This window comes from Adelges cooleyi, unplaced genomic scaffold, assembly GCF_023614345.1.
Source record: "Adelges cooleyi isolate 19-005CV unplaced genomic scaffold, UGA_ACOO_1.1 ACOO_flye_CR_arks_rails_tigmint_CR_PRNA_168, whole genome shotgun sequence".
NCBI classification, from domain to species: domain Eukaryota; kingdom Metazoa; phylum Arthropoda; class Insecta; order Hemiptera; family Adelgidae; genus Adelges; species Adelges cooleyi.
The window spans coordinates 59213-77076 of NW_026095825.1; the positions used below are offsets into that span (position 1 = coordinate 59213).

A 17864-nucleotide genomic window follows, 5' to 3' on the forward strand; every position below is an offset into this window, starting at 1 on the left:
TTTTAAAGTGAATTTATTATGATAACACAATTACCTAACTTAAAACGGAGAAATTTTAAAATCATAAATACAATTATTCGAGTACATTTATTTATTTTTTATTTTTAAATAATTTTATTTGTGGTTTAATCAAAACATATAATCCAGTAATATTTTTAAAATTTTAACTTAAAAATAAACTAAATTATTTCAGAAATATATAATTGTCGTGTGGGGTTTGATTATAATTTATAATGAAGTTCGTTCTTACATTGTTTTAAATGCAAACTGAAATATTTAAACGAAATTGTATACTGCATAATACCACTTGGAAGTTAATTTAAAAAAAAAAAAAGGTTTCTCACAGAAATTTAGATACATACAAAAAAATATATATTTGTATAATTCCGAAAGCTCATAGTTGAAAATATCTTTTATTTAAAATTTTTTTTTTTTAACCATGTGCTATAAATGTACTTAATACTACTTAAAAAATAAAAATAATTTTTATTTAAGTTTTGGTTTCATGAAAAAGGCTAATTAAAGAATTTGGAACATTGTGCATACAAAGATGTATAGCATGAGCAGATATAAATAATAAATATAATTGTTCCATATATGGAACATTATGCAGTGAAGGGTTAAACAAAATATCAGTATTTTTACTTGGAAAATAAAGTTTTAGCGATACAGTTAGGAAGTGCGATATCGAAAACTATTGGACGATTTACAGGCAAGTATCTTAAGTTACAGCTTGACGCATTCATATAGATTATGTTTCCGTCGGTTGTTACGCCATAACCTGCAACACAAATGTTCAAACGTAGTTTTTAGAAAAAAAATTCATTTTTAAAAAATACGAACTACAGACGTGGTTTTAGTAATTGCAAAATTGACCAAAAAAAAAAAAGGCGAGGGGTGTGAAGTAGCAAGGTCATTTGTAATTTCTTAAGAATTCATATTCGAGAGGTACTATACAAGGCAATTCATTAATGACAAGACAATTAAAAAAATATTGCAATTTTCTAGTTTGTCTTTTGGAAAATATTTTTGCTCAAGTTATTTTACAATATTATCATGAAATTACCAAATATATTTAACTTTTCTAGTATTTTCCAGAGCTCTATCGATTTTTGGAACCTAAATGGTAAATGTAAATATTTAATTAAATTTTTTTATTTAAAATTATTTGCTGAAAATGTCCACTGATCTAGAACCATTTTTTTTCCATTCTTGTACTATCAGGGCTTTAAGATCCTCTTGTACTATATTACAGCCACCTCTTCCTCGGTCAGCCTAGAGGTCTCGAGTGGAATCACACTATAGATCTTTTAAATATTTCTGGATTTTGGCATACCTTCGTGTACGTGACCGAAAACATGGTATTTTGGCTTTACCCGCTCTTGAACGGTAACCAAAAGATCTACACAACCCGCTCTAACGCCTGGCCAACAATGATCTCCATGGCCCAATGGCGGTGAATGTGTAACGAGAATATCGACACCTTCAGGTATTAGATTCCATTTGTCCAAGCACGGTCGACCACGGGGTAAGTTGAACGCACCTCCTCCATACTCTGGTTGCCTGCACAAAAATTGGATAGACTTAGCAAATTATTATCTTCTCACTATGAATTGTAGAGATTCTTATTTCACGTGCTACTAACGGGGATTGTCCCTTTTTGAGCAAAACGCCCACCCCCCCCCCTTGCTACGACTTACTACTTAGGGGAAGCTTTTCTTCGGGTTTTTTAAAGATGGTCCCTTTTTAATCCTCTAAACTTATCACCACGATATATTGAACGGTATTTTTTTTCCTTCTAACTGGACAGACTGTCTTTTGTTTTTCTGATAGCGTCACATTAAAACTACTACCTATAGCCACCCCCTAGTTAACACAGCAATTGTTTATTTTAATTTGGATTACATAAGCGTAGAGGAAGTAGTCGAATTTTGAACTAAAGGTTTAACGTCAAATGTTTTTTTTTTATTTCGTAAAGGTCTTCAAAAAATTATTTGAAAATAATGAATAATACAAAATATGCTTACGGCAGAACTGACCTTGAGAATTAAGGAAATTCAAATATATAATTATACTTAATTTTACGGCTCAATTTACAGGCCTATTTAGGGTCATTTCCAATAATTATTATGCATACAAAATAATAAAATCTATAGTGAACTCTTATTGACTAATATAATATTAGTACACCACATGATTGGACAACATTTTTTGTTTCGTTTTTTTTTTTTTAATAAATATAGTCACATACCATGGTGTTCCGTATATTTTCAGGCCAAAACGCTCGACCATAGAGTCTTCCAAGTAATCGCAATTGGTCAAAAATTGTTTGATGTTTTTAAGGTTGTTGACTTTTTCGATTTGATCTCGGTCAAACCTTAGCGCAGCGAAATCGTATGATTCCAGTCGTCTTGTGAACGTCGGATCGAAGCTGAGCTCGTGATTTCCGGCTATTACTATTTTGTGTTTATGGGGTAGAGTGCCCAGCCACTCGTTGAACTCCACCACTTCGTCCAGACTTCCGGAGTTAGTAAAATCCCCAGCATGAATGAATATATCACCAGAAGGCACATCGAATGGCATTATAGACGTCTTACAATGCGTGTCGCTCATACACACAACCCTGACCTTAGAAGAAAATGATTACAAAACATCTTGCCCAACGTTTCAGCTGTATTTTAGGATTTAGAGGATTTTTTGACGGATCCGAGGTTGGGCAGATTAATTTCCGCAAAACAGTCATAATTAATAGAGTAATTCAAACTCCTTTAGCTTCTATGAGGAACTGAGCAGGTGCTGTTTTTACAATATGTTCATGGTTATTTTTGTGTCTGGACCCACGATGTCTTCTAAACCACTGAACCGATTTCTTCGTGTAGCAACTAATGATGGGAAATAAATCCGGATTTACTTAAAATCCGTAAAATCCGGTTTTCGGTTTTCGAAGTTCAATGAAAAATATTCGGATTTTACGAAGAATCCGGGTTTAATGACAAATCCGGATTTCAAAATTTGAATTTCAGAAACCGTAACCTGGATTTAAATAAAAAGCCAAATTACCAATTTAAAAATTCATAAAGCCATTTTGTAATTACTAATTCAGCAGTACAAGATGACTAAATTGTTCAAATTAGTTGACTTTTAATCCTCTATGAAATGCTATTATCGGACTCCTTCAACTAAATTACCCTAAGTTATATGTTTCTAACGAACTTTAAGTTTCATATATGTAATCTAGTTTAAATACAAAGTAAGTATGCTGTATTTTTTTATTTTTCCTCATTTATTTATATATATATATATATATATATATATATATATATATATATATATATATGTGTTGTGTATTTTTCATATTATTACAACTTATTGTTCTAATCTATTATAAAAGTGTCATTGAGACTTGTAAATCGTGTTTATACATAATGTTCTTATAACTATAAAAACAGATACCTAATTTACCAATTAAATAATTAAATATTTTTGTGTACATAAACACGTTGTACATAATATTAAATAATTAACTAATATAATTTATTTATTATTGTAAAAAAATTGAAATCCAATCTACGGATTTATAATGAAAACTCCAAAATCCGGATTTATAATGATAACTTCGAAATCCGGATTTATAACGAAAACTTCGAAATCCGGATTTCGAAGTTCGAATACTACAACTCCGGATTTCGAATTTCGAAGTTTAAAACTCCGGTTTTTTGAACTTCGTAATATCCGGATTTTCCCATCACTAGTAGCAACTCTATCGATCAGAAATCGTAACCGAAAGGTACTTTATTGGACCAAAAATTTAAAAAGTCCACCCCTTCAAAATCTTGAAGAACACCCAAAAAATGTACACATTTTTCAACTTGAAATTACAGCACTTTTTAAAAAATATTCGAACTATTTTGAATTTAGTTGAATGAATAATTCAAATTTTTTAATTTATTCAGAATTTTTTTTCTTTCTAATAAATTTAAGTGAATCCATACCGAATTTATTCGACAATTTGAATATTCGCACACCCCTTGTGTGAAGATCCACCAGGAACTGCGTTGAATAAATCTATAAATCTTTTGAAAGACCAGAAGACCTGATCAGACGGACCGAATCCTCTGGAAAACTACTCATTTACAGGTGGATTTAGCCTGTTCAAAGATTGGGTTCTCAATTGTCGAGGGATTTTTATTTTTACATAAATGGGTAAAACCAGGGACTTGGTCTAAGGTACCGAATTTACATAAAGGCTTTACATATATTTAATGGGTGTAGTCTACAAACTTTGTCATCTTCCACTGGTCCGCCGGGAGTGAAGTTTTCAAGTTTGACGGATTTTTGTTTTTTTTTACATTTTCTCCATGCTTTTGACGGGCTCTCGGTCAGCGGATGAACGCTCAAACCAAATTCCGAAGCCTCAGTAAACTCAATTTTGCTATTAGCGTTTTCGCTGACGTTTGACACGTGACAAGCTAAAATGTATTACAGTAAAATCGAGGTAAGTACAAAATAAAATAATATCTCAACCAACTCGCTTAAGGGATTTCGATTTGCCAATCGGCTTCATTATTGTTATCATCTGGTTAACAGTCGAGTCAAGGCTAATATTTATAGATACATTTTAGTAGTTTAGTTTTGTGTAATGTTATTAATAATTGATAAAGTATTCAAGTGAAAGTTATTTGTCTATGAAGGGCGTAACGGGACTGTCCCATTTTGCCCCTAATAAATTGCATTTATTAAAAAATATTAAAATACTAAAATTTGTTAAGATTAAATCTACTTAAGTAGTTTATACAAAATAATTAAATTACTGGTTGTTATAATTAAGTAAATTAGGTACATGCAAGTTGAGAATTTTCTTAAAAAATTCAACATAATAGAAAGAGTTAAACACATAAGGTGTTGTACCCTTACCCTGGGTTTTCCTACACTAAAATATATACCTATAACATGTACTGGTTTTTTTTTTTTTAATATATGTATAGCATTTATTTTCGAGGTTAAATCATTTTCTGTCATATTATAACTATTTCTTTTGTTACAATATTTTCACAAGTAAATTTGGACACGAAAAAAGAAAATGGAAACATTTTTCTATTTAATATAAGCTATCGGTGAAAGATACTACACTTACAAACAGTGGTATAACTTGGAGTACATTTTAGAGGGGGGCAGGCAGTAGTAAAACTTAAAATGCCTCGATAAATTAATAAATCAAACATTTTTTATTTTACATTTGCAAAGATCAACAAAATCATTAAAAATTATACGTATATTACATATATTAATTTATTTTAACATAAGTCGTCGACCACGAATGGACGCGCCTTCTTTCAATTTTTTATTTCAGAAAAATTTTTAAATACTGTCTTGAGATTTTCAAGAACAAATATCTAGAATACCTAGATCTTCAATCCTACAGTTCCGACTTCCGACGAGTATTGCTGAATCATTTTAATGTTTTTATGTTTATCTTTTATAAACTATTATTCTAGTTATTATTTATAATATAATGGTCAATGCAGCGTCATGCTGTGTTTTTTTTGTCTATGATAAAATATAAATTTAATTATAACTTAAACGGAGGAGGGGGGACAAAACGGTACTATTGCCTCTTGATCAAATATCTGGAGGGACACTTGACCCCCTCCCCTCAGATTAGGTCTGTGCTTACAAATTTACTTACCAAATAACCGATGAAATTTCGCACACCAATTCGCGTCCGACCGGCTCATACTTTTGGGGTGCACAGTATAGTTTTTTTTTTATAAACTCATAAAACAATAAATTTTACATACTTCTAATATGGAATTTTTTTTCTATTAAAACTAAATCACTACGATCCGCGTGATGCACGCAGCATAACATAATGTTTACTACGCACAATCAACACGTATGAACGGACCCACCTAGCCTAAATAATAATACATAATGATGTAAACACAATATATATTAGGTACACCCACAAGAGGCCTTTTGCCGGCATCCAAATAAGTGTATACAATAACTGGTATTATTACTCATACATTACTATATTGTTTTACGCTTGTTGGGCTGTATAGTTGACTAGAGTTAATTGATATTTGAACTTTCTCACGAGAAAAACAACGTTGAGCAAACAGCCAGGAGAGGCGTAGGTAGGTAAACGGCATTGTATTATGTTTTAAGTACTTCACAAGAATAATAATGCTTGAATAAATTATTGTTGTTAAGTAAATAAAAAAATGGGAGTCCCACGACAAAAACCTAAAATTCACAGCCAACAATACATTGAAATAAAATAAAAACATCCTAAAAATGTATAAATATTTTTCAACTTGAAAACTACTAATTTTAAGATATAGGTATTGCCAAAAACTAATCGAATCGTTTACAAACTTCAATGATATATTCCTGGAATAATCTGCACTATCTGTAAACGGATAAATATTAGAAAATTAAAAAATTATCAACGATAATTAAGTCAATAAGTAATAAAATAATAAGTCAATTTGCTACTAAAGAAAACAAACAAGTTTATTAAATGGGCTTAACACTGGCGTTTACGCTTAAAGATTATATGAACAGTCAACAATAATGGATGTACCGAGTACTTACAGGACTTACTTTAAAAGGATTTTTTGGTACACTATCTGGACCAGACCATTGACAGGAATTAAAAAAAAATGTATATTCAAAATTTTATAAACAGAAAATTGTATACATGAAATACTAACAGAATTTACACATGGGAAACGCACGTTAGTCAAATCAAGATTTTCTGAAGAAAAAACTGAATTAAAATGGCTACTAAACAAATTAGTCTTTAACCTACAGAAACTGAAGATTGACCATTACTCATTACACTGGACATTCTGGTATCTTATAACAATTATCCAAAATAATTTTTTAGGGTTAGATTAAGCCTGCCTGATTTTTTTGAAAATAAACGTGTAAGGTTGAATATAACAATAAGAAATAAGTAAGTATATATTTTATGCGAGATTGTAGTTTGGGACAATATAGAAGAACAAGGTTGGATGTGATAAATTAACAAACTGGTTGTTTGTTTTTTAACATTTGTTTAGTGTTTAACCTGTATAAATCCGCTTCAGTCCAACTACAATTTAAAAAAAACTTAATGATTTTAAGTGTACATTTTATGACTACCAATTAAAAATCAATTAATCATTTCAAAAGTTTAACACGATAAATTTTAATTATATATATTATACAATAAAATATATTTATGAACGTTATTATTACAATGTTAATATTTCATACATTTTTAGGTATAAAGGTTAGTTTTAAAAAATAACATTTGTTTCTGATTTCAATTGACAAAAAAAAATATTGTACGCAACACCAACACGGTAAAAGAAATCGTCAAGTATACAACATTATAATTTGTTTTTCTATTCATACAATATTAAATATAATATATTATTTATATTTTGTACAAGTAGGTAACCTACTCGACGTTTGGACAATGTTGTTGTCCGATCAAATGCGTCTGTAGATAACAATCAATATTGACATTGTTTTATTGTTATTGACACAAAGAGATTGTTAAGTCTTACAAGTAGTACAAAAAAAAAAAAAGATTCGGCTGATACAACACATCGAGCAGTTATTTTTTGCACTATAAAATTTGATGTACCTAAACCCCGTGCACTCACATGAATAGAACATGTTACACGACACGTAACCGCCGTTTGACATGATGTGACTATGGGTCGTTTATCAGTTATCGGTAGGAACGGGTTGGTTAGATTTTTCTTAAAACAAAAGGGTAGGTTACATTTGAGAATAAATTATAATAAAAATATTTTACACATAAATTATATTTATACAACAAAATAGGGAAGTCGTCCAAGATAAAAATAAATACAAATTATGAATTAATCAAATTTTTAAGTTTCGTATATTGTTTATTTTGAGTTTGGTTATTTTGGTAAAAAAAAAAAAACAAAAACGACTACCTAAATATAATATTTAGTAATAAATCTTAATCACCGATTACGTCTGTGGTAACCATAATTATAGTTTTCTATCGCTAAGTGCCTTATGGTTAATTTATAATAATAAGAAAATAAATCTATAAATTATATGTAAAAGTTTTAAAAAGTAATATTCATATCTAATCAAATAGTTAAAAGAACAGAAAATTACTTAATATTACTTTTCTATATATATTTGAAATAATATAATATCGTAAATGTGTACATATATGTATATATATACATGTAACATATACAGTCCTAATGCTAAATTAAAAAAATAAAACAATAATATTAGACACATTTTATTTTAATACGTAACACACACGATTATTATTGTTTTTTTTTTTTAATTTATTTATTTATTATCATATCTCGAATGTAATTTAATTTAAACGTAAACTACACTATGTTATGATCTAAAGACATGGTAGAGCAATATCGTCAGGGTGGTGGGAGGGGTTGAACGCTTTGATTTACATGTGTTGCCAAGTGGTGGGTATCAGGTTGTGCGTGGAATCCAAATACCTCGAAATCTCTTCGTGCAACCCATGGCCCAACCAGAGTATTTGTAATTTGCGATACTGTTCTTTGCACAGGTACAACGGGTTTCCTCGCTTCAGCCCTTGATCGGTTTCGCCGTACTCGTCCAGATACGGCGGCGTGATAAAGCATCCTTTGTTCGGGCTGGCCAACAACAGGACTTCACATTCCCGAACTCGCAAGAAAATTCCCACACCGCAGCCACACGTGTAAGCGTGACTCGAACACGCACCCACCTAGAATGAAGAAGCAGTTTTTTTTTAAATTTAGGTAATATAATATAATACATATATTGTTATTATTTAGGGCTGTGCGATTGTTTTTTTTTTGTCTGGACAAAATACAATAAGTTTTTTATTAATAATAAATAAACCTGTTATCTATTATTGTTTATCGAGTTGCAAATAGTTTTATTCTTAAATAAAAAATGAATATTCAATTTAAATTTTGCCCAACATGGTTTTGAACTGATCGATCTCAGATCAATCAATTTATAATATTGCTAAGAACTTTAAGAAAAATTAATTAATCGTACAATTATTAGTTTTTCTAATAGTTGATTGATTGAAAAAATCACACTGCCCTAAATGGGTAACAAATCCAATTATCTCACCAAGAGACGTTTAAGTTCGGTTTGGCAACAGTAACTCTGTGAACAAAGCATCGCGCCACATACTAAGCACATAGTCGGATTTCTTGAGTCTTCGTGATCACTATTCGGGCACGTAAACATTGACACAGTGTTAATCAGCTCACTGTAATCGTCTGGTAGTTGAACCAACTCATTCACTTGTGTCCAATTTTTGAATGGTAATTTTTCACCGCGTCTGATCCTCAACAGTTTGTCGTTAGTTGCCCATTTGTCTATCAATGTCTCAACGTACGGTTTGTTCAATAGTTCATTACACGTAGTCGGAAGTCCTAGGTAACAACACATATTGTGGTAGGTATCGCCGTTGACTTCTGTCAAGACGCCGGAAGCTGGTATGCCAGTTAGGAAATGATAGAACAACGTGCAACATCGCAAAAAAGGTATTGAGCAAGTCTCCATCACATTCCAAAGTGCAACGGTATTCTTGATGTTAACACCCCGGAGTTTGTACACTAAGTTAGCTATGCAAGCAGTATCTTCAGATTCTTCTGGGTCCAATTCAAGCACATTGTCAGTTTCTTCTACAATTTCAATGGTTAAAATTATCTGCACCAAGTTGGCGATAAACATCAATAGGAGAGTGTGAAGGTCCAACATTGTCCCCCTCGGAGCTGGGCCTGGTACTTCTGTATAATATATACTCGGTAAAGTCATAGTTAACGACACCAACATGCCAAAAGCGTCCCAATCCAATATGCCGATTGTATTGCTGCCACCATTATCGATTGCTAATGACAACAATCGTAGGGCATGTAAATTTATTTCATGTTCTTTTTTCCATGTTGAGCTAAGTACGGCTGAAACACGAACCAACGCTTCTAAACAATCTCTTTGTCTACAGGATAATTCTCCCAAAAGAGGTTTATTCTTATAGCGAAGAATCACTTCGTTTGAGTGTATCGTGTAAGCACAGGCTTTCCACGTCATCAAGGGTATTTGGTTGTTATCAGGGTGTGGGTTCACGCCTGTGCCTTTGGAGTATGTACTGTGGGCGAACTTCAATATTGTGTCTACCAAACTGGTAGAGAGTTCACTATTTTTATAAACCGATACTTTGGGTACAGACGTTGGAGACGACTTGTCAAACATTAATATTTGCATAATAAAATCATGGGTTTCAATTGAAAATTTATTAGTTGGTGGTAAAACTTCTACTTCTTCGTCTTCTTCGTCCGGCTGAAATTCGGTATTATCTCGGATTACAATCACTTGGGCCAGGTTGTTGCCTGCCGTCAAATTGGCCGCACCGTGCTGCTGCAACAAAGCGTCCCTTCTCACTGGACTCCGCCGCTGTAACGGTTCTACTACTTCCGGTGTTGTCGGTCGCACAGATGTCGAACCCGGTCCTGTTACTTGTTTAACTTCTGAATTATCGGTGTTAGTTTTCGGCCTAGCTGCTTTACTTTGTTTTAACGCCATGTTTAGTCCTTCTAGCCAACTCTCAAATGTTAAACTCTCGAAGGTCCTCATATTTTCCGGTTCCGTGAAACTTGAAATTGGCGGTAATAATGGTATGACCGCATTACACAGACCTTCGCACAGTGGACATAAATATTCATTTTTGTGAACATCAAAACTTAACGAATGTCTCAACCTGTATGGTCTTCGGTTTTCTTTGGCTAAAATCATGTCAAAATGTTTTTGCCAACAAGCAACGTGCATGACATGTCCACACGTGGAAATATGAGGTGATGGACCAAAACTAGCCGGTATATAGTATGGGTCGGGTGTGTTGTCGCTGAAGGTTTCTGGACTGCATCTTACTTGACAGAGAACAGATGATTTTTGTACAAACGTAGCTAAAACCATCGCTTGGCTATCGTGCGTTACTATTTGTTCCTCTTGACATAATATGCACGTGTATCTATTGTCAAAAGTACTAGACGACGTTTGATAAGGCCCAAGAGCTACGGACAACTCTCCAATGTTTTCTAAAATGTCCATACTAGTGGAGTCCTGATGTGATTCTGAGTACGTAGGTGTGTTTTCAAATAATGTCGCATTGTCTTTCATGAAGTTATTCTGCATTTGTGCCATCTGGGCCATTACGGCCGCTCGTCGTTCGGCGGCTAATTTGGCTCTTTTTTGTTTTTCTATTTCAGCGTCTTCTGTTTTATCATCTTCCATTTCTTCTACTTCCACTGTTTTTTTACTTTTTCGTCTTGGGGCCGATACTTGCTTGAACTTGTTCAATGTCCATATAGCCAAATCTTTATAGGCTTCGACTCTAGGACTTTTTCTCAGTTCGTCCAGTGCCGCTTCTAAACCATAAGATTCAGAACGTTCTGTAAAATTAAAAGATGAACTTTGTTGTTTTTCTTCTTCATGAAGTGCATAGCCAATGAGATGAAGCACTTTATGAAGCTGAGATTCTGAGAAACTTCTACTTCTCAAATTTACTGTTCTGTCCAACAACAATTTAATAATATAAAACATAATATCACATTGCATTAAATTGGCAACATTCTTAAAAGCTTCGCTAAAAAGAGGTAAACTAGGGGGTGGACAGCATTCTAGTTCATTGGCTGCTTTTCTTCGCCTGCGCTGTTCTTCTTCTGATTTTGACATGTCTTCCCTCGAATAATGGTAGAAAAATACATTGTAGTCATCATAATAGTTTGGTTTCAATTCATAAACGCCTTTACCTCTAGTTTTTTTGAATACTGCGACCTCGTTGATAACTTTCTCTAAGCATTCTTCGTCATCTACAATATGAAGAAGCGTCTTATTCAATTCTGAATGTGGCATAGGTTCTACACAAAGTTGTTGTATTACCTCTTTTTTAATACAGTCATCAAAATTAACTTGGCCCACGCCCGGGGTATATCTTTCACCGACAATAGTTATTAAAAGTGTTAAAAATTCTTCTACTAAACTAATAGTTTGTCGAATAGATTCGTCTTCTGAGCCGTTCAATAAATTAAGTTCGAAATTTGGTTGTGCCCATTTCAGTAAATTGTATTTATTCAAAACGTGAATTAAAAATTCATTACTATCGATCAATGATGCACCCATTTGGAGTAACACAATATCTTTGTCTAACATTTCCATGCGACATTTGGCGTTGTGATAGAGGTATATTTGATTTAACAATGAATAACCGTTTCGTCTCCACATTCCCGCGTGTACTTGCGATATTAACACTTGAGCACGTAGAACAGGTTCAATTATTTGTTCAGGAGTTTGTCTGGCCGTTTGCAGTTCCGAATGATCGAAATTCAAACCGTAGCGATCCAAGTACAAATGTAGACCGGCGAGGAATCTGGATAATGGAAGGTGTATGGATACTGGCTCTGTCGACACATCGTAATCTATGCATGTTACCTTGCGATCGATTAGTTCTTTGACTGCAGTAGGTCTGTTGGGATCCAAAATTGGATTTTCCCAAATTTTCTTCAACGTCATCCTATAAACTTTTTTCAATACCAAACAATCTGATCCGCACCATAATAAGATTTTTGTTATCAACGGCCTTAACTTGATATGCAAATTGAATGCAGTCTCCCATTCCGGTTCATATTCCATATGTTGGCCGACTTGTCTGGTTACAGTGTCCATGTTTTGCATATAATTAAGTATCTTGAGTACCAGCGACACAGCATGACAGAAAGACACTCTTAACTCTGGATTCCACTTATCGGGCACGAAGCCTAATAAATATCGAATGTCTCCAAGAACATGTTGAGCTCTTTTAAACGGCATCGTAGAAGTGTTTCGTTCAAATTCTAATTTTCCTTGTTTGTTTACTTTGTGCGAACACTCCGAGAGAAATGTGTTCAACAACTGGTATAAGACATCGTGATGAGCCATTAAGTAATTAGCTAAAGTGGGAACAGTAAAAATCTGAACTCCCAACGAAGCGACGGAATAAGAATAATCGTGATCGTCGTTAATAAAATCTTTCATAATCGCTCCGTAGTTTTTGGTAAATACTTTGGCAAACTCTTTCTTATTTTCATATTCAATAAACATGCCAGCGATAAAAAGTTTATGCCAATGTAGTCTTGCAGATTTCCACAACGCAGTGTCTTTGCGTAAAATACTTTCCACTATACAACTTTCTGATGGACTTTGAGCAAGGACAACCTCTGTAAAAACGGCTCTTAAACGTTCTGAATATCCTAATAAATTTTGCATCCACGTCAGTAATCTAAGAGCGTATATTTGATGAGCAATCACGTGAGAATGGACAACAACAGTTTTCAACGGTTTGCCGCCGTGACGGGATGTGTATTTTTCAATTTCCTCTTTTAAGTCTTTACAATGGAGAAAACCAGCGCATTTAACAACAGCTCTTCCTTCTCGGTCAATAGATGTTACATAATCAATAGATTCTCGTTGTGGACATTTAATAAATCTGGAAAGAGTAGTTATTACTTGGTCAAAAGTATGAGTCTCATCATTATAGAGAACAGTACAGAAACTATCTTCTTGATTAACATATATGCTGTACAAATCATGACCCTTACCGTCGGTGTCTAATTCTGTGGGCAACATTGGAGGATGTTCTAACGTAAGAAGGGTACGAGCGTAGCGAAGGACAAAGCCGAACACCAATCGAGCTCTTTCTTCCATATCGTTTGTCAACACGTTCATATTGACATTTTTTTTCTCCAAACCAAGTTTATGAGTCTGACAGTAAGCGTCTTGTTTCCACGCTTCTATATCACCGCAGTCACAACACCCTCCGCCGTACGATGTACCCATTTTGTACTTGTGGTTTCTATGTGGGGAACGCTTGAAGCAATCAACACATAGTACACATGTACTATCCATTCCGCACTCACGGCAGTTATACGTCGGCTCACCCATTTTAAACACTCGACCACACACGGACGGTGGATAGTTTTGTTGAGTGAGACCTTGTAAAACTTCAATACTGTTTCCATTGCAAATGAATTCTTCGAGTGTATTGAATAATATTTCTTCAGTTTTCTGTTCATTAAAAGACCATTCTAACGAGCTGACATGTACTTCTGGCTTTAGTATGCGCGGTACCCAATACTTCCAGTAATTTCGGAAATCGGTCTCGACCAATGTATTTGATTGAAATTTGTCCAACCATTCGGGAACAATGTTGACATGTTTTTCTTGCTCCTTTGGATCAGCGCTTTCATCTACTTCCATCGGAGTATCTAACTCGCTCATTATGACATGGAGTTACCTACAAAAATACCGTTGAATTAATATAACATACCTGTTATTCAACATGGGTTAAGGTTTACAATAAACCATTTTAAAATTCAAATCTCACTCAAAATTTAATATTTTGTAACACGGTTTGCACAAAACTTATTTTAACTTAATACACATTATGTCGATGAAAAATGTATTTCGCGTTAATTTTATGCAGTTTCCTACATTAATATTTTTGAATACTAACTCATTAGAGTAGGAAAAATTAAAATAATAATTTTTTGTGCAAATATATATGATAACAACTTACTGCCTGAGTTAACGAAAAAATTAATTGAATATAGAATCACCAAAACTATTAGGTAATGGTCAATGTACATAACTCATGAATTGTTTTGACAAAGCATAAAAAACAAATAGATGGGCACCGTGTTGTTGATAAAACAAATTGTTAACACTCACAGATAAGTTAATAAGACTTAAGTAGGATCTTGATAAATCTTTTGTAAACATATATTATGTTAATCATATTATTAATTGTTTTTTTCCTTTCATGTGCATCCGTAGAGAACTGAACATTATGATTGATCGATTATGTAAATTTTATAATATAGTAAAAAAGACCTAAATTCTGAAAGTACAACTACAAAAAAGCAATAATGATATTTTCTTGAGGTTATACTGTATTTAGGTAAGTACTATGTTATGTAAAAAACTCCCACATAAAGTTGTTGATATGCGTTAAAGCGTGTTGTATAGTTAAATAATGTGTTTAGGAGGGTTTCTGTATCAGGAGCGGCCTTGGGACTTGTGATTTATTTTCAACCCTCTTCCCTCTCATGCCCTCATCAAACCCTAAACCTTATTCTAGGTTGTAAAAGGTAACTAACACCATCCCGGTTTATAGCGACATATAGCTAAAAGATATTTAAAATAATTTAAAACTTTCAGACATTGATTACTCAATTACATTATAACTTTATGTATCAAAAAGAAAAAAAAAATATTAAATTTTAATAAAAAAATGTATTTATAAAAAATGTTAAAACTCATGAATATGTTGTTTTGTTTGGCTATTGTTAACAAACTAATCACTTGTTGTTTCAATGATGTACAAAATCACAACACTAATACCATATCACAATAATTTTATGAACTTGGTAGTTTATCTTTTACAATAGACTCTTGAGATAATTATTAAAAAAACAAACCGTTACTTTATGGTCTAACGTAATCCCAATAAGTAAATGACGATTAATAAGAATCACATTAACGATAAATATACATAATGATACACTTGTCATGTTTTATTACTCAACTTCAACAGATTTATAAAATACTAATAACATAATATACTATATATAATTAATAAACATTAAGAATCCCGATATCTAGTGATTTTGTCACTTTCACGTCTTTCAAATCATTCAAGTTAAAATTATATAAATAATTGCATGTGGATTTTTATTTTATTCAAATTTCGAAATTTGTTTTTTTAGTTGGGTTTTCAACGATTTGATGGAAAAATTCCAATTTCATTCAATTTGTCTGATGTTATTTATGATGATATGACAAGACAATAAACTCCTTTCAAGTTTATAAAACTTTACGAAATACTCTACGGAAATAAATGATATTTTATTTACTACAGCATTTTTATCTGACTATATTAGCAAAATAGGAAAACGAGCACTTCAGAATAATAATAACACATATTATGATAAAAAGGACAATAGTTGCATTCCACATACCTTATTTAGAGTAGGTACTTCAATGATTATTTAAAACAATGTACCAGGTAGCATTTACGGCCTTGATCTTAGAGGAAATGATAAAAATCTATAATGGAGGCCAAAAAAGATAGTAAAAATAAAAATAATACCTTTTTTTGATATTTATATATATATTTTTTAATTGGAACAAAAATTACCTAATTGTTAATAACAGGAAAAAATAAGTGATTATTAAAAATGTGTAAAAAATAATAAGAATACCTAAGTAAAATATGCAATATTTCTATTTGTATAGTAGCCAGTCTACATTTATTTAGTTCTGTACAACAAAATAAATAAGTATTATTATTTTCATGCTATAGTAGTAAATAGTAGTTTATTTAATAGAAATAAAAAAATTATTAAAAAATAATTAGATAGTCCATTAATAGAATGAATGAAATGTAAGACACTTTTAAACAAGTCATACAAAAATGTATATTAAATTTAAACATTTATTCTATTAAATAAAATAAATATTAATTAGGATAGACAAAGATTAGTCGTAAATGACTTTCATCTTACACCTTAACAAAGAAAAATATTCTCTATGATTATTGGAATGCTTTATTCAATAAAATTGGAAAGTTTCCAATTTTTTTGGTTGTTATATTTATAAAAATCTTAATTTGAATGCAGTTTTTAATGGGATTTTGTTGAAAATAATTGTTCACAAAAGATAAAATGTATATTTTGTAGTTAATGAATGCATTTAGTTTATATTGTAATGATAAAACTGTTAAAAAATTAATTTATAGCTATTATACTAAGACAAATCATTACCCAAATTTGTAGCAAAACGAGTAGACTATGATACTTTTAAAATATATTGTACACCAAATTCATACATATGTTATGACATAAAAGTAATAATAGTAATATTTCTATATTTCAATAATTGTGTAACAAGGAAATCAATTAAATGACTACTATACCTATTAGATGATTCCATTATCTAATCATTACAGGAATTTGGTATTGACCGATTGATAAATACTGTCATTAGATTATATTTAGGATATCTAAAGAAAAATAGATATGATGCCGGCAATGTTTAAGGATTTGTTACTCAGTTATAAGTTACTCAGTAATGAAAAATTAGTATGACGAGAATGACTTTTAACGTGACCAAACATCCCCAACACCCACGTTAGCAATTTATATCTGATGAAATACTATAAAATGTATTATATTGACCAAAGCGAAACAACAGTTATTGTAAAAAAAGACAAGAGGCAAAAAATCAGACCTGGTAAAAGGATAATAATATGATAACATACCTATTGATGATCAATGTGCCTATTGTGAATGTTGTAATACTATAAACATTAAAATATTATTCCAAATAAACGAGCCACAGAAGTATATTCTGCTAAATGACCATTGCACCAACAATCCGATGCACTATCATCATCCACAGCAGCACTTTTGGGACAACAGTACAATACGTACAAACATATGTATCATACACTAACACTCACCACTCACACTCACACACACAAACACACATCTTTGGCGTATCGATAAAATAATAAGCAGCACCCAGCGATTTCAAAACACAGCCAATACTCACAATTTATCGGTTGTCGTTAAACTCTGTACAATATTCCCCGTGTCCACCGTGATATTTTGTACGACGCAACAAAGATCTAATAGTGAAACATCTACGTTTTCACTCATACGAGATATTTTCACTTTTACATTGGATTGAACTTTTTTTATTTGATAAAAATAGCAAGACTATTCGTGATCTCGAACAGCTGGCCCAGTCCCTTATGTGTG

General features: G+C 32.1%; 2 protein-coding genes across 3 annotated transcripts; both read right to left on the reverse strand.

The window, feature by feature from the left end:
- Positions 1–461: 461 nt before the first annotated feature.
- Positions 462–5878, reverse strand: LOC126832985 (metallophosphoesterase MPPED2-like). The gene is made up of 5 exons (XM_050564056.1): positions 5687–5878; positions 4282–4469; positions 2252–2628; positions 1337–1563; positions 462–781 (listed from the first exon to the last, which is right to left on the reverse strand). Exons 1-5 carry the CDS (start codon positions 5733–5735, stop codon positions 642–644), a joined length of 981 nt encoding a protein of 326 aa, XP_050420013.1. The 5' UTR covers positions 5736–5878; the 3' UTR covers positions 462–641.
- Positions 5879–7211: 1333 nt separating this feature from the next.
- On the reverse strand, positions 7212–17843 carry LOC126832984 (E3 ubiquitin-protein ligase UBR2). Of its 2 annotated transcripts, none has more exons than XM_050564054.1 (3): positions 17656–17843; positions 9136–14338; positions 7212–8758 (listed from the first exon to the last, which is right to left on the reverse strand). In XM_050564054.1, the coding sequence occupies exons 2-3, from the start codon at positions 14320–14322 to the stop codon at positions 8456–8458; spliced, it is 5490 nt and encodes a 1829-aa protein (XP_050420011.1). In that variant the 5' UTR covers positions 14323–14338; positions 17656–17843; the 3' UTR covers positions 7212–8455. The 2 variants fall into 2 exon arrangements, with proteins under 2 accessions (XP_050420011.1, XP_050420012.1); XM_050564055.1 differs by lacking the exon at positions 17656–17843 and adding an exon at positions 17363–17641.
- Between the last annotated feature and the right edge of the window lie 21 nt (positions 17844–17864).

Coding starts and splice junctions, on each gene's coding strand:
- LOC126832984 (XM_050564054.1), bottom strand. CDS start 14,322: ATGAGCGAGTTAGATACTCCGATGGAAGTAGATGAAAGCGCTGATCCA. Junction 8,759..9,135: donor CCGAACTTAAACGTCTCTTG/GTGAGATAATTG, acceptor TCTTCATTCTAG/GTGGGTGCGTGTTCGAGTCA.
- LOC126832985 (XM_050564056.1), bottom strand. CDS start 5,735: ATGAGCCGGTCGGACGCGAATTGGTGTGCGAAATTTCATCGGTTATTT. Junction 4,470..5,686: donor GAAATTTCATCGGTTATTTG/GTAAGTAAATTT, acceptor AATACATTTTAG/CTTGTCACGTGTCAAACGTC. Junction 1,564..2,251: donor AAAATATACGGAACACCATG/GTATGTGACTAT, acceptor ATTTTTGTGCAG/GCAACCAGAGTATGGAGGAG.